This window comes from Mchenga conophoros, linkage group LG11 (genome assembly GCF_057382185.1).
Source record: "Mchenga conophoros isolate Kocher_MC1m ecotype Shallow Benthic linkage group LG11, M_conophoros_male_GT1.1, whole genome shotgun sequence".
Lineage (NCBI taxonomy): Eukaryota > Metazoa > Chordata > Actinopteri > Cichliformes > Cichlidae > Mchenga > Mchenga conophoros.
In genome coordinates, this window is record NC_140536.1 from 36,016,606 (window position 1) to 36,039,495 (window position 22,890).

General features: G+C 39.5%; 1 protein-coding gene and 1 long non-coding RNA gene across 4 annotated transcripts; both read right to left on the reverse strand.

The window, feature by feature from the left end:
- Positions 1 to 81: 81 nt before the first annotated feature.
- Positions 82 to 7,686, reverse strand: LOC146564898 (uncharacterized). Of its 3 annotated transcripts, none has more exons than XR_014894461.1 (6): positions 7,619 to 7,686; positions 5,490 to 5,678; positions 4,944 to 5,192; positions 4,640 to 4,812; positions 4,221 to 4,343; positions 82 to 2,794 (listed from the first exon to the last, which is right to left on the reverse strand). It is a non-coding gene; the product is annotated as an uncharacterized LOC146564898 (long non-coding RNA). The 3 variants fall into 3 exon arrangements; XR_014894459.1 differs by having other exon boundaries at positions 4,640 to 4,864; XR_014894460.1 differs by having other exon boundaries at positions 4,640 to 5,192.
- A 2,207-nt stretch (positions 7,687 to 9,893) lies between these two features.
- Positions 9,894 to 17,371, reverse strand: LOC146564899 (uncharacterized). The gene is made up of 7 exons (XM_085292688.1): positions 17,213 to 17,371; positions 15,289 to 15,486; positions 15,062 to 15,175; positions 14,070 to 14,126; positions 11,345 to 11,575; positions 11,102 to 11,224; positions 9,894 to 10,741 (listed from the first exon to the last, which is right to left on the reverse strand). The coding sequence occupies exons 2-7, from the start codon at positions 15,463 to 15,465 to the stop codon at positions 10,676 to 10,678; spliced, it is 768 nt and encodes a 255-aa protein (XP_085148814.1). The 5' UTR covers positions 15,466 to 15,486; positions 17,213 to 17,371; the 3' UTR covers positions 9,894 to 10,675.
- Positions 17,372 to 22,890: the final 5,519 nt, after the last annotated feature.

The window sequence follows — 22,890 nt, forward strand, 5'->3', positions numbered from 1 at the left end:
ATCAATAATCAATGGCTGATTGGGATCTTTGATTATCTGCTGTTGTCACTGAATAGAATAGGATAGAATAGAATAGCCATTTATTATCATTTTCCCAGTACAATGACCAACCTTGCCGGAATAAAATATAAACAGTAGACAGCAGGAATAAATGACAAACAGGACAAGTTTATACAATCAAGACGGAAATATAGAAAACAAGAGAAATTTATACAAAACAAACAAATGGTGTTTATTTGCAAATGGACTGATTCTTATATAGTGCTTCTCTACTCTCCTGAAGCACTCAAAGCACTTAAGACAACATACTACATTAATTTTCTTCTATGCTGCTTAAGTACTTTCTATTTAAACATTCACACAAATTGATTCTCTGATGGATGCAACTTGCCCAAGAAAATTTAGCATGCGGACTGTGAAAGCCAGAGATTGAACCACCAACTTTCTGATAAGTAAGCGACCTGCTCTGCCTCCTGAGCTACAGCCATCACCACCGTCAGAGCTGTCTGAACGGTGAGTCTGGAGGTGTGGGAGCAGCAGCTTCTGGTCCAGTTTATTCTTCCTCAGGACTTGGAGGAAGTGCAGCCGCTCCTGGGCTGTTCCAAAACAGGGAGGAGACAAAGTAGACTGAGTCATCAACTAAGATGTTATTATAATGTGTTTGGTCAGTGAATAAATCTTTAGCTTTGAAATCAGCACAAATGAGTTTCAGTGTTATAAACTACATTTAAAGTAGCCTACACAGATACATAAGAAGACACACGTGCGATAAAACACATACAGTTAAAACCAGATATTTACATACAAAAAGACACGAATACCTTTTTTTCTCTTTTTCGTCAAACATCAAATCAGAGTAAACTTTTTGGTTTTAGATCAATAAATATTAACATATTTTTTGTATTTGTGAAACACTTTCATCAAAGTCAGAAGTATACATACACTAAGTTTATTGTGTCTTTAAACAAAAAGAAACCTTCATACGATTTTATGCTGAGCCTAAGAAGCTTCTTATAGGTTAATTGAGTCCATTTGAGTTAATTGGTGGCACACCTGTGAATGCTAATAAAGGCACACCCCAAACACAGAGACTCTTTCTACACTCCACATTAGTTGGTGGCGGTAATGCACCAATTTGTTGTTTGCCAACTGCCAATAAACAATATGAAGAAGGAGGAGGAGGAGGGCCTCTTTCTTTGACATCATGAGAAAATCAAAAGAAATCAATGAAGGCATCAGGAAAAGAATTGTGGACCTACACAAGTGTGGCTCATCCTTAGGTGCAATTTCCAGATGCCTGAAGGTCCCACATTCAGACAACAATATGCAAGTATAAAAAACATGGGGATGTGCAACCATCATGCCGCTCAGGAAGGAGACAGATCCCCAGAGAGGAATGTTTTTTGGTGTAAAATGTGTAAATCAACCAACAAGGACAACAGCGTAAGATCTTGTGAAGATGCTGGTAAGACAGTGTGACTATTCACAGTAAAAATGAGTCCTGTAGCACCATGACCTCACAGGGTACTCTGGAGGAGAAAGCCATTACTTTAAAACCTCAATAAGCTGGACTACAGTTTACAACTGCACATGGGGACAAAAATCTCTATTTCTGGAGACATGTCGTGTGGTCTGACGAAACAACTGAACTGTTGGGCCATGATAAACTGTATATTTGGAGGAAAAAGGTGGAAGCTTTGAAGCCTCAGAACACCATCCCAACTGTGAAGTATGGGGGTAACAGCATCATGTTGTGGGGCTGTTTTACCGCAGGAGGGACTGATGCACTTCACAAAATAGATGACATCATGAGAAAAGAAAATTATGTGGATATATTGAAGCAGCATCTGAAGGCATCAGCCAGGAAATTGAAGCTTGGGCCCAAATGGCTCTTCCAAATGATCAATGACCCAAGCATTCCTCCAAATTATTTACAAAGTGGCTTAAATACAACAAAGTCAAGGTATTGGAGTGATCTCAATCACAAAGGCCTGATCTCAATCTGATAGAAAACATGTGGGTGGCACTAAAAGGTGAGTGGGAGCAAGAAGGCCTGCAAGCCTGACCCAGGTACACCAGTTCTGTCAAGAGGACTGGTCCGTGATGCCCATCAACTACTGTAGAAAGCTGGTGGAAGGATACCTGAAACATTTGGCCCAAGTGAAACAGTGTCGGGGCAATTCTACCAAATACTAAGGAAGTGTATGTATGCTTCTGACTTTAATAAAAGCCATAAAAATACGTAACAGTTCTCTCTTTACTCTGACATTTCACAAATAGCCTACAAAAAATATGTTAATATTTATTGATCTAAAAGAAAGGTTTACTCTGATTTGATGTTTAATTGTAAGAATTTTTTGTTGTTTTTAAAGTGTAATATCTGGTTTTAACTGTATGTGTCAGTATTTATCTTTATTTTTATTCTTTTCTAACTTTTTTAATATTGTCATCATACATTGTGGAATGGCAAAGAAAATAACCCCATATTTCACAAGAATAAACACATTTTTACCAACAAACATAATTGAGTTTAAGGCACTTTTCTCAACTTAAATTTTAATCATTAGCACAACAATGAAATTATCAATCGATTCAATTTAGTATAATGTCTTCCTTTCAAGAAGCACTTAGGAAGACAAAGTCTTAATTATTATAAATCATCAAGACATCAAGTTAGTTGTAGGTCATAAAGGAACATGATTCCTGGTGACTGATAGAACAAAGACATTTAGGCTACAGCCTGTGCAGTGACTTCCTCCAGCAGTGGTTTGGTCAACTCTGAGTCATCAGTGCTCTACAAGAAGAAGAAAGAAATGGGAAAGTACGTGAAATGTGCTGACGATTACACAAAACTGAATGAACTGTGCTTTTGTGCTTCGTGCGGGGAGTTTTAGTCTGCGCTTCTGTAACCGCTCTTTTCTTTTCGGGTAAATTATGAGCCTCAACACTGTCAGACTTTGCATCAACAAAAGTTCAAAAGCATCCTTCTTTCTGTTATACTGAGCCACGGTGCAGTCCCTGAGTTCATTCCCTGTCTGAACCGGCTGTTTTAGCCTCTTATCATTAAAGACAAATTTAATTTGATTTAATTGAATCTGATTGACTGAATTGAACTCAGTTAAGTTAAATTCAATTGAATGCCTGTTATAAGCAGACGATTTGAACAGCATGTGGGTGGGTCCAGTGTTCTTAGACTAAGCTGTTTTCCTGGGACAACTTAGGTCACTAAGGGTATCCTCTCCATGACATTACAAATAGCCAAGAGTTGAAAAATAAACTGTATGAAACAAAAGGTTTAGAGCCGTTTGCAGACCTATTGACCAACAGGGATTACTTTAACAACAGCAAACATTATATGAATCTCTGTTTGAAATTATGAGATTTGTTTTAAAACCATGTCTAATATGAACATGGGGACATGGAGACAGACACTATCTCTACTTTTAAGATTAGACTTAAAACTTTCCTTTTTGCTAAAGCATATAGTTAGGGCTGGACCAGGTGACCCTGAATCCTCCCTTAGTTATGCTGCAATAGACGTAGGCTGCCGTGGGATTCCCATGATGCATTGAGTTTTTCCTTTCCAGTCACCTTTCTCACTCACTATGTATTAACAGACCTCTGCATTGAATCATATCTGTTATTAACCTCTGTCTCTCTTCCACAGCATGTCTTTATCCTGTCTTCCTTCTCTCACCCCAACCAGCAGATGGCCGCCCCTCCCTGAGCCTGGTTCTGTCGGAGGTTTCTTCCTGTTAAAAGGGAGTTTTTCCTTCCCACTGTCGCCAAAGTGCTTGCTCATAGGGGGTCATATGATTGTTGGGTTTTTCTCTGTACCTATGAAGCGCTTCGAGGCGACTTTTGTTGTGATTTGGCGCTACATAAATAAAGTTGAATTGAATTGAATTGAACATCCACCATCAGAGTTGGATGTATATAACACAAAGGGGAAACACAACATTTTCAAGAAAAAAAAAGAGAGAGAGATTTAAATTGACGATTTGAGAAGAAAAGAAAAAAAAGAAAAGAAAAGAAAACCTTTATGTTACCAGACAAATGTTTGGACACCACTACTCATTACATGAAGACAGAATCAAAACTATGACACATTCTTAAAAGTAATCTTTTAAGAACTCATATAAAACTACTGTCTACTCAACATTTACAGATTAATTAAGATGTTTGTCAGACTGTGTTAGTTCATACTATATATCTTGTACCTCATTTTTTCCCTTGTCCTTCCTCCTCAGAGATTTGATCCCCAGGATGGAAGAGCCAATGGTGATGCAGAGCTCGAGGACTGACAGGACAATCAGGACAACACTGATGCTTCTCAAGAGCATCTGGTGAGACAAACATCAATGCTGCATTTCAAAACAACAATGTCACCTCAAAAACTTCTGAAAATAGTTTATCTTTGTATCGATTTAATGAAGAATTTGTTCTTCATGATTTAAATTGTCTTCTTAGATGTCATATTTACACGTTTTTTGTTTGCTTATTTGGTCCAACCAAATAGTTCATTTGGTTATTAAGTTCAAATTCATCTTCTTTGCTATAACGAATGACTCCCTGCTTGTTTTGTCCAACCAACAGTTGGAAAAAAAACCTTTTAACTGTTGGCCTTTTTCAAACTTACCTTCACCACTGCTTGGCCCTCTAAGCATCTTTCCTTAATGATCATCTCCTCAGGAGATGGAGTAACTGCGGTTGTTGTACGCATCCGGTACCAGTATGGATTGTAGTCATTATCACACTGCGATCCCCACCACAGGTATATGTTTGCTAAATGGATGCTGTAGAGCACAATGGCTGTGATTGCAAAAGCAACCCCGGCAACATTTAGAGTCACAGTGAGGATGAGCTGAAATAGGAAACATATCACTTGATGTACAACCAAAAAAAATATCTCTAAATATAACCTACATACAATACAACTTTACCTTTTCACATTCTGTCACAACAAAACTGACTTTGCAATTTTTCGGCAGCTACAACTCTGTTAGTCTTGTAAGAAATGTTTCAGGCCCATTCTCAGCTGGTGTACATCCCCACTACTTGTTTTGCCGTCAGTCTGGATCCCTGATATTGAAGATTCCACAGGTCCCTCATCCTTTTTATGTAACCCCTTCCACTAGGATTACTTGCATAGTACCTTTCCAACAGCACAGTCCAATCATAATCTGCAGAGTCTGTGAAAAAGGAAGGACAGTATTGGTGATAAACATCTGTGGTGCAGTGATGCTGTACAGTGGACCACTTTGCCTTTTTGCTTTTCTAAATAAACACCTGAAGCGATTACATCCATGAGGAGTGACAGCAATATGAAAAAAAATCACTAATTATTTCATCAGCAGAAATGATTAACTCAAAGTTTAGGTTTAGAGTTCTGAAAAAAATCTAATACGTATATTAATGTATTAGTAATTATATGGAAACTATCTGTTCTATCTTTGATCTATCTTCTATCTTTGAATGTTGTAGCTCACCCCCAGCACTGTCTGAGAAGTTCTGTTGAGGCTCCTCAGGCGCTGAGACACAGTGCAGCACACTGGGCTGTAGCAAAGGTTCTTGAGGATCTGGCACAGAGGAGGCCAAGAGCTATCAGGGTCAGAGGTCAAGGTGAATACAGTGACCCCATCAGCCTTGGACACAGTGACAGACATCCTGTCTGTAGACTGAAAGACAGAACAGAATGCATGAAATTAAAATGAAATTCTGGACCCAATCATCCTTTCACATCGAGGGTTAGGTTCATCTAACTAACAGTCTAAGCTAAGCCAACACCACAGTCTTTTGACTGTGAGAGGAAGCCAGAGAGAGAACTCACACAGACAAGGAACATGCAAACTTCACACAGAAAAGCTGCTGTCATATATACACATGCATTAACAAACCAAGCTACTAAGTAATTAATATGATCTTATTCCTGCATTTCTGTATTTATTCCTCATTTCTCCATTTTTCCATCCAGAATTATCCAGTGTGTAGTTACTTCCACATTGTTTCAACAATTCAAATAAATGCAACCTTTGTTGTTTAGGTTACATTTGCTCACCCAGATGTTGACTTCATAGGTCTCAACAGTGTTGGTCAAGCTACTTGAAAAAAGTAATCAGTAGCGCATCTGCGCTGCTATGTGTTTTTGGGGTCTTCTTTTGCGGCTCATTCAGTGAATTTTGGTCAGAATGTGGTGAAACTTGGTGTTTGGAGTCAGTAATAGCTCTGGAAGCTAACCAGCCTGTCTTTAGCCGGTTACATGAAGTTTGAAGAAGTTCTTGTTCCATTTGGTTTGTTTAGCGGTCTTCTGCGCATCTACATAACTGCTTATTTAACCATGGCTTGTTTTCGGTGTGTTTGGTGGTTGTAGAAATGGTTTATGTGACATTTTAGCTGAGATTCAGAGGGCTTTTTTTTTTCCACTGTAAAAAGAAGTTTTCTTCCCACGCAGTGAACAGCGGACGCTAACGTTTTCGTCATTCTTTACAGAATCAAACTCAAACTAAGGTCAGTACTTCCACGCTTTAAATGCTGCACGCTCATACTCTCTCCCGCATTGTTGATCTGCACACAGCTGTTGCCATGATTGTTGCACTCGCTTACGTCATTGTCATGAGACACTCTCGCAAAAAAGTTCACGGTTTTAGTAATGCAGTAACGCAGCATGCTTGCGGGAAAGTAACAGTAATCTAATTACCTTTTTAGCAATAGTAATCCCTTACTTTACTCATTACTTGAAAAAAGTAATCGGATTACGCATTACTGCCCATCTCTGGGTCTCAATCACTGGATCATTAACATATTTTCATATCCAGTTGAATGTTGTGATAGCTTCCAAAATGTCCAAGGTGAGGCTACAGAGCAGTAATAAACTGTTATAGCTCATAATTAGGTGAATTCTGTTTTCCAAGAATCAAACAAATACCATTCCAAACTGGATTCATCCTGAGGTTTAACTCATTGTATTTACTGCAGCAAGTGAAGCAATCTAAAGTGACCTTTTGCTGTCAGAGTGAATGAAGTAAAGGCTGAATAACATAAAACAGTCAATTTTATCTGGACATGTGTTCAAAGTGCAAAAACATGAGGAAACTCAAAGCAAATACAAATGATGTATACTAGTGTATCTCAAGATTCAAAGTGTTTATTGTCATGTGTCACAAGAGAAAAGGCATTTCTTTGTGCAATGAAATTCTTTCTTTGCTGTCTACCCACAGATGCTGATTAATATATACAATAGTAATAGAACATATAAATACAAATAGTACAAATAAATATCTGAAGACAGAAAAGGAGACAAAATATGGAGATTTGAACAGATGTGTACAAAAGAGCTACAGCTTATTATGCTGGCTTAATATGTAAGTGCATTCCAAAAAATATGAAAGTTCATTTGTCATGTAATTTATTTGTCATACCCAAGGTTCATGTACATTTAAAATAAACTTTTCACCTTTACCTTTTATTTTCTCACATATCTTTCTGCAAATCACTTTAGCATAAGCGTAGAATATTCATCATAAAATGGACATCATGGTACTAAATCGCTTAATCTGTAGTTACATAATGAATATCTCATATTTAATTAGGCTGTATAAACTGAATCATTTGAAAGTACCTCTCTGAGAAGAAGAAAAACGTAAACAAATCCTCTTGAGAAAAAAATCAGTCTGAATATTGGCTGCGAAGTCGGGAAACAAGCCTTTAGAGGAAGCACGAAGTACAAACAAACCTCTTAGCAAAAGTGCCTCCTCCCATTCAGAGCATACAAAGACCTTTACCCTTTGCTTAACACAGAGTAAACACTGATTAAAAGTGAGCATAAAAAGTCAGGGCAGGATGTTAGCTGGAGAAAAGTATGTGGCAATATTGTTTAGAAATAAACAATATCTGTTTATTTAGATATTGTTTAGAAATAAATCTGTCCAACACAAATGAAATTCATGCTTCCAAATGTTTATTAAATCGTTTCATATTCACATGTTGCTTGTTTATTAGTCAGTTAATAGTTCTTTCTGTATTCATTTATCCTCCAGTAGGAGGATGTCATTGGATCCATGGGCCCACTTTTATATCAGCAACAGAGAACGGAAACAACTTTGTGTGAAAGTGATCTTTATCATTTATGTTATGTACAGACAGGTTTTGTAATCTCCATTTTATTATTTTACGCCTCTGAATTGAGTATGTGGAAGAGGAGTCACATGACCCATAAAACGCCCCTTTTTATGTGACCGTGAACGGATCCTGGAGCAGAGGGTCGCGCTTCCAACCAGCCCTTTTTCCCTATAGTGAGCCAGCTGAGCCAAAGAAAGCCGGCTGTGTTGAGCTTGGTTCGTAGTGTACCCTTTAGGTCTGGCTCTCGGTATTCTGCCCAGCGCCACGCTCCAGTCTGAGCTACATGTCAGTAACCAAGGATAGGGCAGATTAAATTCCATATAACCACTTTATTTTTTCACTTGAGGATTTCGATTCCTTGAAATTGTTCCAGAGATTATTCAATTTCGCTGCAGAAGTGCCTCCTCCCACTTGGCAGCTACATGTAGGAGGAATGTTTGGAGTTGGACTTGTCTAAATGTGGTCCACAGTCCATGTGAAAGTGGGAGGTTGATTGATTGATTGAGGGAAATTGTTTTAAGGGGCAGGAAATCAGAAGATTTAACCTGAATATTGTGCACAATATGCTTCAGAAGAGTTTAAACATAATTTTGTTTTGGACGATAGTTTTATAAACTGAAACGAATTCATTAAAAGTTTTTGAATGTGATATAGAGGGTTTTTTTTTTTATTTTAGGGCAGTTCCACACAGATCCGTGTCTTCTACCCGTTCCTACCTTCTTTTTGGTTCTGATTTCTAAATTCCCCTGATCACACTTAAGATGAGTGAAAGGATGAATATCCGTGCTGCTTGGTGGAGAAATTGTGCAAAAGCATCAAATCCAAACTTCAGTTTTCTTCCTTCTTAACCACTTATCCAGTATACTTACAAACAATAACGCCATGTAACAGCTATAGATGGCATCATTTTTGTTCTACATGTTCCAAAATTAAATTATTTTTAATAAACAAACAAAAAAAACCCTCACTGGTAGCAATAAAGAAGAACACCAACAATGGTGGAAAACTGACTGTGTCAGAATCAATAAATGCAAGGTTTGAAAAATACAAGCACACAGCAGGAATGCAGTCTTTAAGCAGCACTTCAAGAAGAAAACTTTGTATAACTCAGTGACGTTAAAGGACAGAGGCAACACATTTAGGCTATAAGCTGTGCAGTGACTTTCTCCAGCAGGTCTTTGTAGCGCTGTCGATCATCAGTACTCTGAAAGTGAAAAACAGCATGGGTAAAGTGCATGAAAAGGTGCTGACACATTCAAACCATGAACAACAGCAGTGACCACTGCTCTAACTACTGCGACTACTGCACAGACTGACTAAGTGTGGTGTTTTAAACTGAGCAGACAGTGAGCAGGACAGTCACAGCTGATGCATAGAATCAGAGATCCACCTAATCATTCCTGCTTTTTCCATTTCACAATTTTTGCTGTTAACTATTTAAATATTAAAATAATTATGTGAGTAAAATTTAAATGGTTTCTATCCACTGAATATGAACCTCTCACTATCTCAGTTGACTGACATTCTATGTTTCCATGAATCTTCTAATGAGTTTGAACTTTAAACACAGCATGTAACTTTTAATAAAAAAGTCCTAAACTAAACCTAAACTCAGACTGGTTGCTTGCTGTGCAGTTTGGAAAACAGAAACCAGGAACTAAATGCAGACCTGTTACAATTAGTTCTTCCTCATATTTGGCAGAAGTGAGAATGTGGTTTGGTCTCCATCTGATTCACGATTACGAAATCTGAATAAACACACAACGCACAACAGCTGAACCTTTCATGTTTTATTGAACATGCCAAGAAATACAATACAATACAACTTTATTTGTATAGCACATTTAAAACCAGAGATACACCAAAGTGCTTCACAAAATCCATTAAAACAGTAGCAAAATACAAAAGCAGATACGCTAGCAAGTGGGAGGCATTGATTAACCAAGTATACAAGTATGCAGATAAGCAAGTAAGACTTAAAAATAAAACTGATAAAACAATATAAGCAAAACAGAGGAAAATGGGGAGGGCAAGGAAGTACACTTAAAGGGCATGCTTTAGGAAGCTGGGAAGGCTAAACTAAAAAGGTGGGATTTCAATCGAGCCTTGAAGGTCTGGATTGAGTCAGATGCGTGAATAGCATGAAGGAGGTTGTTCCAGAGGTTAGGTGCGACTGAAGCGAAAGCATTTACAGCACAGGCTGGGAAAAGTAAATTCTTGAGTTTCTTAACATTTCAAACCTCATTTAAAAGTAAAAACCTCCACCTGACATTCCCTGTTTACACATTAAAAAAGAAAGAAAAGAAAAGAGTTACCAGTTTGTATTTTGACTGAATAAACTTCAGGTTATTGCACAGCGTCTGAGCTCAGGACTCTGACTTATAACAATAATTTTGTTGTTTATCAATCACTTTTTACCAACCCGGTGCTGGGATCTAACTAAATATAAGATATATGTCACTACATTAACACACAGTCATAATTTGTATATTATCAGTTAGCTGTTAGTAAGAATGTGTGTAAATCGCAGACATTTCCAATCACAGAGCCAAGATGTTTATGCCACAGGCTGTGCAGTGACTTCCTCCAGCAGAGGTTTGTGGAGCTCTGGGTCATCAGTGCTCTAAAAGAGAAAAAAATATTTGTGAAGTGTCGACTCCCTCCAATCAAACAACCATGACTGCGCACACTTTGATGACAATTTCATGCAGGAATACAAAAAGGAATCATGATGGGCTGTTGTTTTGTTTTATGTTGTCATCCTGCTCTCTGTCTGTACATCAGATATAAACTTTAACTGACTCACTCAAACTGGTAGAGAGCATGAGAACACTGCACAGACTCACTGTTACCTGGTTTCACTGATATTCAGACAAAACAAACAGAATTCCTGCAAGAACACTTCATGTGTTCAGCCAACATCTTCTACTATTTAACATGTTTATCAGAATGTGTTTGAACCATTGTGTTGTCCATTATCTACCTTGTTTTGTCCTTTTTCTTTGTTCCTCAGAGCCTTGATTCCCAGGACAGCAGAGCTTATCACAACACAGAGCTCCAGAACAGACAAGGTGATCATCACAGCACTGATGCTTCTCAGGAGCATCTGATGGGATGCAAACAACAGCGTTTCATCTACAGTCTCAAAATGTTATATACTGCAGTATATAAGATAGTATCATATAGTGTATATGTGCCATTTTTCTTTCCGCTTTCCCTAACTTACCACCAGCACTGCTCGGCCCTCGTAGCATTTCTCCTGAAGGAGTTTTTCCTCCAAAGATGGAGACCTTATTGTTTCCCTGCCATACCCGTAACCATTGTAGCCATTGTAGCCATTGTAGTATTCATAACAGTTCCACCAAGAACGAATGTTTCCTAAATTAATGCTGTACAGTGCAATGGCTGTAATGGCAAAAGCAACTCCAGCCAGATTCAGAATCACAGTAAGGATGACCTGAAAAACAAAAATGACCAGTTAATGTACAAGAAAATATCCAAACCATAAATGACACTTAGTGCATTCTTAGACTAAAGTATCATAGCCTCTGTGAGTACACATGTTTACGTAGTCATGTCTGGATTCCTCATTAATCTAAATGTTGGTTTCTGTCTAGTTGCTGCTTTAGGATATGATGGTTGTTATTTTCATGTTAAGTTTGGGGTTTCTGTTTTTGGTTTGTTAATGTTATTCTTCACTTCAGATTAATGAAGTATCTGATTCTGATGATTCTTCAGATTTGGAATCTCTGTCGTAGATGTCATGGTCCGGAATCTGGTGACTCCATGTTTATGTTTTGTGTTTATCAATTTTTAGTTTTCTGATTTTTTTGTTATTTTCTTCCAGTGTTTAGGTGTTCACTGTGCTCCCTTGTGTTCATGTCTTTTTACTTTGACGGTCCCTTGTCTCATGTCTGTGTCCCTAGCATTGTCTCCCCTTAGGCTACATCCACACTAGCCCGGATAGATTTGAAAATGGCGTTTTCATCTGAAAACTCTCCGCGTCCACACTAGCGCTTTCAGTCATTTTCACAGAATTGTGCGTCTACATTGAAACGGCCCAAAACGCTTACGCTCCAGTCCTGCGCAAAAGCGAGTGAATTTGCGCAAATTAAAGAATTTGAATAAAAGCTATCTGGAGCACGTACAAACTGATGTTAATCTTTTTTTAGGGCTGTCAAAATTGAGACAAATCAAAACAGCTGCTGAATAATGCACTCCGCTATCTTTGTTTAATTGGTCACATGACTGCATCACATGACTAAAATGCATCATCGTTTTAGAAAGTCTGCGTTTTCAAACATCCACACTGCAATGGGACAGCTCTGTTTGGAAATATATGCGATTTCGAGAGCGCTTTCAAAACGCTTTGGTGCAGTTGTGGATAGTTGTGGACTTTGTTGTTATTCTTTGTGATTTTTTTTTTCTAATGTTTTTTGATTGTTTTGTTTTTTTGTCTGGCAGCTGACACAGTCTCTCAGAGGATGGGATTTTTCATTTTAAGGGGGGTGACAGGAGGAGAGAAGCTGCAGAGACACATAATAAAACTGCAACTCTGCTTCCTGGTCCCAAGTCTAGATAATCACATTTGTGGAGGAGGGTTCATTAATTTGGCCAGATTTCTAAAAATTTGAGCTTCTTCAACGTGAATTATAATTTTACGGAAGTTACGTTTAAACTTAGGCAGCAGTTTTTTAACCTTAGCCAGCTAATCTGCCTCTTTTTCATTTTCCTCTTCCTTTATTCTTCTTGACATAATGAAATATAGAAACAGAACAAGTTCTGGATCACATCCCCTATTCAGTGTAATGTTCAGGAAATCTATTGTGACTGTTGTCTTCATGCATGCTCAATCATCCAGGCAAGGAAATCCCAGAAAGCTGGTTCAGTGGGAGAAACGTTTGGTCACTCATCCATCCTCTTCAGTCTCATTTGCATACTTACTGAAACTAGCACCACTGATGAACAATGGGCTGTGAGGTCAGTTTCTTGACCATTAGTATGCAAATTGTCACGACTGCTGAGCTACAACTACTGATCAAAGACCATTGATCAGTGGCCATGAGTACCATTGAATATGAAAAGTTGCAGGTTAGCCTTCTTAGACTGTAAGATTTCCATCAGTAACGAGAGACATTTAAATGTTGATGTGTACCGTAAAACCACGCATACAGATCATTATTTAAGGTTTGACTCTCACCATCCAGTGGAGCACAATCTGGGTATCACCAGTGCGCTACAACACAGAATGAACACCATCCCCACAGACAAAGTGGTCAGGGAAGCAGAAGAACATCACATCAAGAAGGCCCTGAGTTAATGTGGTTATCCCAGCTGGATGTTTGTCAAAGCTGGGAAGGCTCCTAAAGAAAGCTCCAACTGATCCAGGAGAGAAGGACAAGTGCTGCCTAAGTGAAAACCCTTTGTGATCCTGTATGTGTCATGAGCATCGGAACAATTAAGACTCATTTTTTCTAAACACCGTGTCTCTGTGGCTTTTAAAACCCTGAACATGTGCCGCTCTTCTGTGTTGCGCCGGATGGCACAACACAGAAGAGCTACCTCATCAGGCCAGGACTCTGCAGTCTATTCACACCTACAGGCCAGTGGACAATCTTTCCATGATGAGGATGTAACATCCTGATTGTTGTTTGTAATATAAACTGTTTCAAGATGCAGTGCGAAAAGTTGGAGGTGGGGTCAGGAGTGGGAAATCATTTTTATCAAAGTATTTTATTTGCTAAAAATAATTTAGCAATTATATGTAGACTAGAGGGGTGTTAAGTCCTCCTTCAGCAAACTTCCCTCCAGTATTTATGCAAGTGTGTGTATGCTGTAGGACATACTGTACATGTTTAGTATATTTATCATGAATGCAAATAAGAATAAGACATGACAACAAAAAGTCCTTTAGAGATCATATGAAAATGTTTTACAGCTGAAATACTCACCAAACATGGACTTGGATACTTCTCAGACAAAACGCACACAGTGCCGAACATGATGAACTAGACAAAAGACAAAATAAATAAATACATAAATAAAGTTCACGTCCATCTTTTTACTGAGTGCAACAGAGAAAACAGAGGGGTCTTTATGGACATTTTATCCCCTCTTCTTGCAGGATATGTTGTAAATAAAACTTTTCACCATGAGAGAGCAATTGTTTGTTTGTGTGAACTGCTATTTTGAACTATAGCTAATTTTTAATGTAACCTAGCAAAACTATGAATCTGTGTTTGTAAATGTGCACTGGTGTCATCACACTTAAAAAGATCTTGGACAAAACTTGGCAATTAAGCTTTCTGTCACATATTTAACTGTGGAAAGATATGTTTGACCCCCAAAATGATCTTCTCGTAAAGATTACTCAGTTGATTCCTATTCCATTACTGTGACAGGTTTGGTTTACATGGCTCTTTTTTGGCATTTCATTTCTCATCTTGTGTATCCAGTATGACCTGATGTGAAATGGAAAAACAAATCTGGTCATCTTTTTTTTCGTAACCAAATCTCACTAACAAGGGAGCAACACAGGTCACCCATTTATGACAAACAGACAACCACAGAAATTTCCACTCCTAAGGACAATTTAGAATTACAAGTTAACATGAAACACATCTTTGGGCTGTGGAGGAAACCGGATCACCCAGAAATAACTCGCACACAACTGACACCCAGTCCAGAACCTTGTTGCTATCAGGCAACAATAACAAACACTGTGCTGCTTATTAGACAATGTGTATATATATCTATCTATATATATATATATATATATAGATAGATATATATATAGATATATAGATATATCTATATATCTATATAGATATATCTATATCTATATATATATATATATAGATATATCTATATATATATCTATATATCTATAGATTATAGATATATATATCTATATATATCTATATCTCCATCATTATTTACTTACCAATGCACCCAACCAAAATGGAAAGCCTAAGTAGTTTAAGTAAAGGGAGTTCCAAGTGCTATAGAGTATAAGTCCCAATCCAATGTTGAGAAGCCCGATCATTATCTGCAGCGTCTGTGAAAAATGAAGTACAGTATGAACAGTGAACATTGTGCACTTTAAGAAAAAACTACAAATTAAAAAATAGGCATAATATAAAATGTGATGTGTAGATGGTTGTAGCTCACCCCCAGCACTGTCTGAGAAGCTCTGTTGAGACTTCTCAGGTGCTGAGACACAGTGCAGCACACTGGACTGTAGCAAAGGTTCTTGAAGATCTGACACAGAGGAGGCCAAGGACTTTGGGGGTCAGTGGTCAGAGTGAACACAGTGACCCCATCAGCCTTGGACACAGTCACTGACATCCTGTCTTGAGATCCTGGAGACTGAGAGACAAGAAAAAACTGAAATAAGAATCAGATTAAAGTCTTAGCAGCAAAAACAATTTGATCCACACACCTCACTTCCCTTCACTTTCCACCAAAGGAGCTTTAAACAGAATTTTAAAAGTAATTTGTTAATTTAATTAAATCGACTTGATGCTGGGACGCTGTAACATCACTGCACGCTCTCAAGTTGGCTTTAACAGGTGACACGGGTTCTTCATATGGATAACACTGTGCTGATACTAGTTTACAAGAATGTTTTACATGGAAAGGCAACCTCCAGGTGCTGAAAATGGAATCCCGTAGTGATGTACCCAGTCCCTTTACTGTGTCGGCTACAACAGCAGGTCACTGTATGTTGTATGTTTTATTGTAATATGTATTTATTTAGATTGTAAGCCCAACAAGGGACAATTGTTGAAAATTAGCAGTAGCTATAAACCTATGTGCAGTACATCAGTCTCATGTCTTGCACTTGAACTATGTTAAACTGCACTGTCCCTTTTAAATAAATAAATTCAAATTCAAACTTGTCATAAACTTCTATGTTAAAATTTTCACTTCACAGCAGAAAAAAGTTTGTCGTGTGCTACAAAAATGACTTTGGTCTCTATAGATAATTTCTGGCATAATAATAATAACAATTATATTCATAATAAAAGTGTGATGGTCTGTAGTAGGGTGACTCCATGTTTCGGTTTTTGTTTATTCAATGTTCTGGGTTTTTCATGATTTGTTTTTTTGTATTTTCTGTTCCTTAGTTTTTCTTTAGCACTGCTGTGATTTCCTTTAGGTTTTGTCTCTGTGCCTCCCTTGTGTTCCTTCTGTTGTGTCTTATTTTCCTGGTTCGATGTTTGTGTTATTTCCTGTTTTACTTTGACAGTCCCATGTCCAATGTCAGTGTGTCTAATTTTTCTTCCCCTTGTCTTGTTATGTCTAATTAATCCCAGCTGTGTTTCCCTCCTACATCCCATTCCCTCATTATTCCCTTGTATATTTAAACCCTGTGTGTTCCTTTGCCTTTTGTCCTGTTGTACCTCCTCATGTGTGTAAGTCTCCCTGTGTTTCTGGTTTGGAGTTTTAGTTCTAGTTTTCTAGAACTAAAACTAGAGTCCTGTGTTTGCATCCCCTTCCTGCCTGCCTCTGCCTCACATGACAAAAAGTTGTCATTATAAATTTTTTAATCTTTCATTTCTGCTGAATTGTTTCTACTTCCTCCCTCAGTTGTTACATGAAAAATCTCTTTCTCAATAATCGTTGCCACATTTATATCAACAAAGCTAAATAAAAGAAACCTTTTCTATTTAATGCAACACATTTCAAAAACTCCAGAAATGTAGTTAAATCCACAGTTTTAGCAGATAAATGTGCAGCACATAGTGATGTCAGCACCATGCCCCAGCTTTATTTACTGCATGCTCTTGTTCAAGGAACAAGGAAGTCATGTTTTTGTGTTGTTTTCCACCCATAACCTGAAACCCCTGTACCAATCAATAAATATATGTACTATATTTTATATTTATTATTAGACTTCTTACTGTATAAGTTGTATTTTTGTCTTCCAGAAATCATAAAATCAGTTTCAACTTGATGTGTTTTCTGATGTTGTTAAAACTTACAACATGGAGATAAATGAACAACGATTAGATTAAACCACATTTTTTACATAAATACACAACTCTTAATTAGTCTGAATTACAAGCTGAATCAAACATGAAAGACTTACCTGTTAGTGAAGAACAAAAACTTAAACACCTCCGTTTGAAAAGCAAACAAGTCTGATCAAGTAAGCGGTACACTGGAAAGAGGAAACCAAGAGCTGGCCAAACCTGTTACCAATAGCACCTCCTCTTTATGCTCTCGGTTGTGAGAAAGGTGAGCATAAAAAATATGATGTATAAGGTAACACCTGCAGAAAAGGTAGCAGTGACATGAGAGGAGCCACAAGTTTATGTTCAGTTCATGTCAAGAGTTTTTTTTTTTTTTTTTTTTTCTTTCTAAATGACATCAGAAACAGCAGTATGCGACATTACGTGATGGCAGAGCTTCAGTTCATCCTTTGTCATTTTTTTTTTTTTTTTAATAAATAGGACAGGGGGAATGAATGAGAGAGAGAGGGGGAGAGAAAGAAAGAAAACCAAAGGGGAGAAGAGACGGTGAGAAGGGGGGGGAAGAGAGACAAAAAAAAAAAAAAAAAAAAACTCCTGGGTCACCTGTATGGAGAAAAAAAACAAACAAACAAACAAACAAAAACAAACAGAGGAGACAGCAAACAACAAAGAGCAACATAATAATAGAGAAAACAAAGCACCATCACAATAAACTAGCTAGTCATAGATATCAGTATTTACTAAGTAATAAACGATATTGTGCAGCACGCAAGATAGACAGCGCACAGTGTGCTTTGAGGCAGCAGCCAAGAAAGCTTTAGTCTGCGTCTGTGAATACCCATGTGTGCATACCTGTGTGGATCAGCATGCTTGCATTCCAAAGGTTTCTCCATGTAATGATCTGCTAGGGAGTGTGGGGGGGCCACAGCCCCGTCCTCCAGGGTGTGAAGCGGGTATGGAGGAGATCAAAACTCCAGACATCCAGAGGCCCCCAGAACACAAGAGACCATGGAAGACCAACAGAGGGGCAGCCGCGCCACTGTTCCAGTAAGAGCTGAGGAGAGTCCCAGATGAGGGCTCGCCCAGCAGCCGCGGAGCAGAAGTCAGGGGGAGTTGCAGTGACGCGCCCGTGAGCTCCGCCGGCCCCCAGCTGCGCCTGAGTGACCGAGCCCCAGGCCGAGAGGCCGGGGGCACCCCACCTCCAAAGGGGCCCGAGCGAGCCCCAGGCCCCAGGCCCCAACAAGCGGCCGCCAAGGAGTGAGCCGGTGTGTACCCGGACGCCCACCCCCAGACATGTCAAGAGTTAAAGAAATATTTTCAGCAAACATGCCAAACTTAAACTTCAAACATTCATCAAATAAACTTGATCAGCAACTTTATAATAAAGATTTTTATTACAATTAATTAATTGGGACGTATGTCTGTGAAGGTTCTCAGTCATCCAGGTCATCGTAGTCAAAGGAGCTTGCAAAGAAAAGCGTCTGGACTTCTTTAATTAAGTTGCTTGAAAGCAACTTAAAGAAGTCCAGACGCTTTTCTTTGCAAGCTCCTTTGACAATTAATTGGGACAATCAGTCAAACATAATAATTAAAAGAATCACCTGTTAACAAACTTGGTGCGTTTGCTGCACAGTTTGGAAAAAGTAAACAGGAAAGAAATACAACAGCACTCTCTGGTGGTCACAGCAACACTCTTACTACACCTTTATTGTACAATTACAAGAAAAAGGTTATGAGCCGTGTCCACTTCTCCACAGGCAACCAGTGATGAATAACAGCGTTCTGCTTCTGTAATAAAACTGTTAGGGGCACACAACCATTTTGAGAACCGCGGCACCGTGTCATGCAGGACGCATCTCCCTTCGAGAAGTAATTGTGTAACAGAATAAAGTGTGAAATGGTGTACTGAACAGGGTTTTGTCTTCCATCGGATGCCTATGAGAAATCAAAAGAACTCAGTGAAGTGTTGATATTCAACACTAATTACTATTTCTATCGTTACAATGTCGTTACCGTTACCAACAAGAAAATGCGGGGCGGTCGCGTTACAATTTTTCAACAACGGTTGAAGCTGTCTTCAGCTTACTGCACCTTACATCAGTTGCACAGACTTAGCTCTCTATGTAAGTAATCTGGGCGCTACAGCTTTAAGCAGCTGCGCGCGCTCCCGCAGACAGCAATCACTTTCTACCAGATGATCACTTTTTGGCACAACACCTGGAGCTCAGGGGGGGCAAAACAATTGCACGAGTGCTGCTGTTTGACTGAGGAAGAATAAAGTAGTCGTGGTAAGCCAATCACATGACCACTTCAAGATGACAAAGCAACAAGGTGATATATACCAGTTTTTAAATGGTGTTGATAGGCCACGTAAACCCAGAGTCATGATAAACAATATATACGCAGCGTTTTTTCCTGAATAGTTTCGTCACATTTACTGTCTAAAGACAGCGCTAGCAAGCACTCTCTGCTTATGAGCAAAAAATCAAAACAAAACAAAACAAAAAACAGCCCTTTTGTATTGGTGGAAAAATAATAATAATACATTTTATTTGAACGCACCTTTCAGAACACTCAAGGACACTGTACACGGTAGAATAATAACAGCAACATAAAAGCAAGCAGTTTACACAATCATAAAAGCATAAGACATAAATCAAATTGAAAATAGCCGAGTGGAGAAGCTATGTTTGATAAGCTATTTTGAACAAATGAGTTTTGAGTTATGACTTAAAGAGAGAGAAGGAAGAGATATTTCTTAAATCAGGAGGAAGGGAATCCCAGAGTCGAGGAGCAGAGTAGCTGAAAGCCCTGCTACCCATGGTGGCAAGACGGGGGGAGGGGACAGAGAGAGAAAGGGAAGAAGAAGATCTAAGACACCGAGATGGGGCGGTGATCTGAACCAGATCAGAGAGATATGGAGGAGAGAGATGATGAATAGCCTTAAATTTGTGCAAGAGTATTTTGAAATTGATGCGATATTTGACCAGGAGCCAATGAAGCTGCTGCAGGACAGGAGTGATGTGGTGGACAGAAGGGGTCCTGGTGATAATACGGGCAGCAGAGTCCTGGACACGTTGGAGCTTGTGGGTGGATTTTTGAGTAAGACCAAAAAGAAGTGAATTACAATAATCAATCCGGGAAGTAACAAGGCTATGGACAAGAATGGCAGCGACATGTGGGGTGAGAAAAGGACGGAGATGATTAATGTTGTGCTACTCAAAATATTTGAATTCTAATTTTGCTGAAAATTTCATGTCATCTTGGTCTGATTCAATAATTCAGAGACAAGTTAAAAATATAATTAATAGGAATAAAAACAAAAAAAAACCCATATAAAACATTGCACGGCCACGCTGTGCTAATTATATATTTAAAAAAATAAATGTAGAGGTAGGAATTGCAATTAATATAAATCTCAAAGTATTCACAACATTCCTGACCAGAAATAGGCCTCTGCACCTGGGGTGAGGGTGTGGCCATGAAAACAATGTGACATGCCATTGGATGTTGGGACACATAATAACATGAAGCTAAGCATTGGCCAATGGATGTGAACTAACAACCACAAGGTCGCGGGTATGGCTGCACTGTGGGAAAAAATCCTAATATGAAAGTATTTTATTGTTCATTTTACAGTTTTGTTCTGTTCTTCTAGAATATCATTAAAGTTACGTAAATAGACTGTGATTCCACATTTCAAATGTAAATTAACGTTAAATCACTGTAATGTAATAAAACATAATTTTCATGATTATTAAATGTATCTGTCTGTACATATGCATATTTAGATGTTAAAATACATTCACAAATGTATCATGATTTCACAAATATCTGTCCGTTATTTGAAAGATTGAACTGTTGAATTCAAATGTAATGCTATGGAAAAGTATATAACACGATTCCTATAAGCTTGTGTTACTTCACATAAGTATTATTATCATTGCTGTTTAGGGCGATCGTGGTTCAAGAGTAGGCAGTTCGCTTGTGATCAGAAGATTGCCGGTTCGAGCCCCGGCTCGGACACTCTCTGTATTGTGTCCGTGGTCAAGACTCTTCACCTGCTGTCTACTGGTGATGGCCAGAGGGGCGATATGGCAGCCTCGCCTCGCCTCGCCGGAAATTGGCGGGTCATTCCCCTCATCCCCAGACTCTGCTTCCTCCTCGGAAGACGTGTCAGTGGGATTAAGGAGGTCCTCGAAGTATTCCTTCCACCGCCTGACAATTTTCTCAGTCAACGTCAGCAGCGCTCCGCCAGCACTATACCTCCTCTCAATTTTAAATGCATGTAGACATTGAGGGTTCTGAGGAGGGCTCGTGCTACACCTGCTGCTCTCTGGCAGGAAGCACCATGCCCTCCCGTGTTTTAAATGCACTTTAGAACAACACGCAGCACACTACACATGAGCGGGAGGAGGGAGGTATGGGGTCTTCACACACTCCCGTTCTCTGTTAGCCATCGGGGCGGAGGGGCTGGGAGGAGATATTGGCTGTCCGACTGGGGTCTGGGATGTCTGCTTGCCTCCACCCGAAAGGAGAGGGCAACATCTCCTGGGTCTATGTGTGGTTTCACCCTCGGGGGGTGAGTTTACCTGGACATGGGGTATAGAGTATGTTTGGGGAGTATGATTGTGTGTACAGTGTCCATTAGTGTCTGCCTTTACATTGGGTGAGTGCTGAGTATTTGTATATGCGTCCATGGGGGGGAGGGGGGGGGGGGGGAATGCATGTTTGTGTCTGTGTCTATATGTCAGGTCGGGTCTTAGACTCCACGTCTGGGAACATCTCAGGCCCTCCAGAGTATGGAAGCCTATCTCCTCTCACTACACTCCCTGCTGGTTGCTGATGCCCTCAGGTGTCGGTTGGTGGTTTTTGGGCTGGGCACTCAGGTATGTACCAGTTCACTCCTGGTGGCTCCTTGGAGGGGCCGGGCTTGGTCAGGTCTCCTCCGGGGGATGGAGGGCCCTCAGGCCTCTGGGCCTACGGTTTGGTTCACTTGGGCACAGCTGGCGGGAACGCCACTGCAGCCCCCTCTGGTTTCTGCTCCATGGCTGCTGGTTGGCCTCTTGTCTGGGGCTCTACTCAGTTATTCCCAGGAGGGTGGCAAGGATGCCCCTCCGATGGTCCTCCTTGGGCTCTTGGGGCCTCTGGATGTCTCGGGCCTGATCTCCTCAATGCCTGCTTCATGACCTGGGGGACGGGGCTATGGCTCCCCATACCCCCTAGAAGATGATTATATGGAGAAACCATTTGAATAATAACACGCTCATCCATACAGGTGTGCACACAGGTGTACACACGGGTGTTCACTGTTCATAGACACAAACCACACCTTTCTTGTGTTATGGAAATTTTAACAATAACCTTCAACACACCCAGTGAGCTTGAGTTGAAGTGGGTTTAATAAACACATTGCAATGTGGAGAGAGCATCCCAGTGAAACACCAGGACCATCTCTAAATTGTGTCCATCGCCCTTACATCTTATATACAGAGACACAGACAAAGAACATTCCACAAACTCTTACACGCTGGCCCCTCTCACGGGGGGACTATGACCTTGTTTTTTGCTTGGCCGTCACCTAAGGATTTACATCCTTTTTTTTTTTCTCTTTTTTTTTTTGCCTGTCCCGTTTGGCTCTTTTTCCATCAGAATTATTGTCTAAAGACGAGGGAAGATGCCCAACGGATTTACTTTACCACATTGACCATCCCAGCCTTACCGTAATGGTCTATTTGATTCACCTTTTATTGTTTTTCTTCCAAATGCAATGAGAATGTGTTTTGGTCTCGAT

Coding starts and splice junctions, on each gene's coding strand:
- LOC146564899 (XM_085292688.1), bottom strand. CDS start 15,465: ATGTCAGTGACTGTGTCCAAGGCTGATGGGGTCACTGTGTTCACTCTG. Junction 14,127..15,061: donor CATTTTGGTTGGGTGCATTG/GTAAGTAAATAA, acceptor TCTTTTGTCTAG/TTCATCATGTTCGGCACTGT. Junction 10,742..11,101: donor AAGAAAAAGGACAAAACAAG/GTAGATAATGGA, acceptor TTTCTCTTTTAG/AGCACTGATGACCCAGAGCT.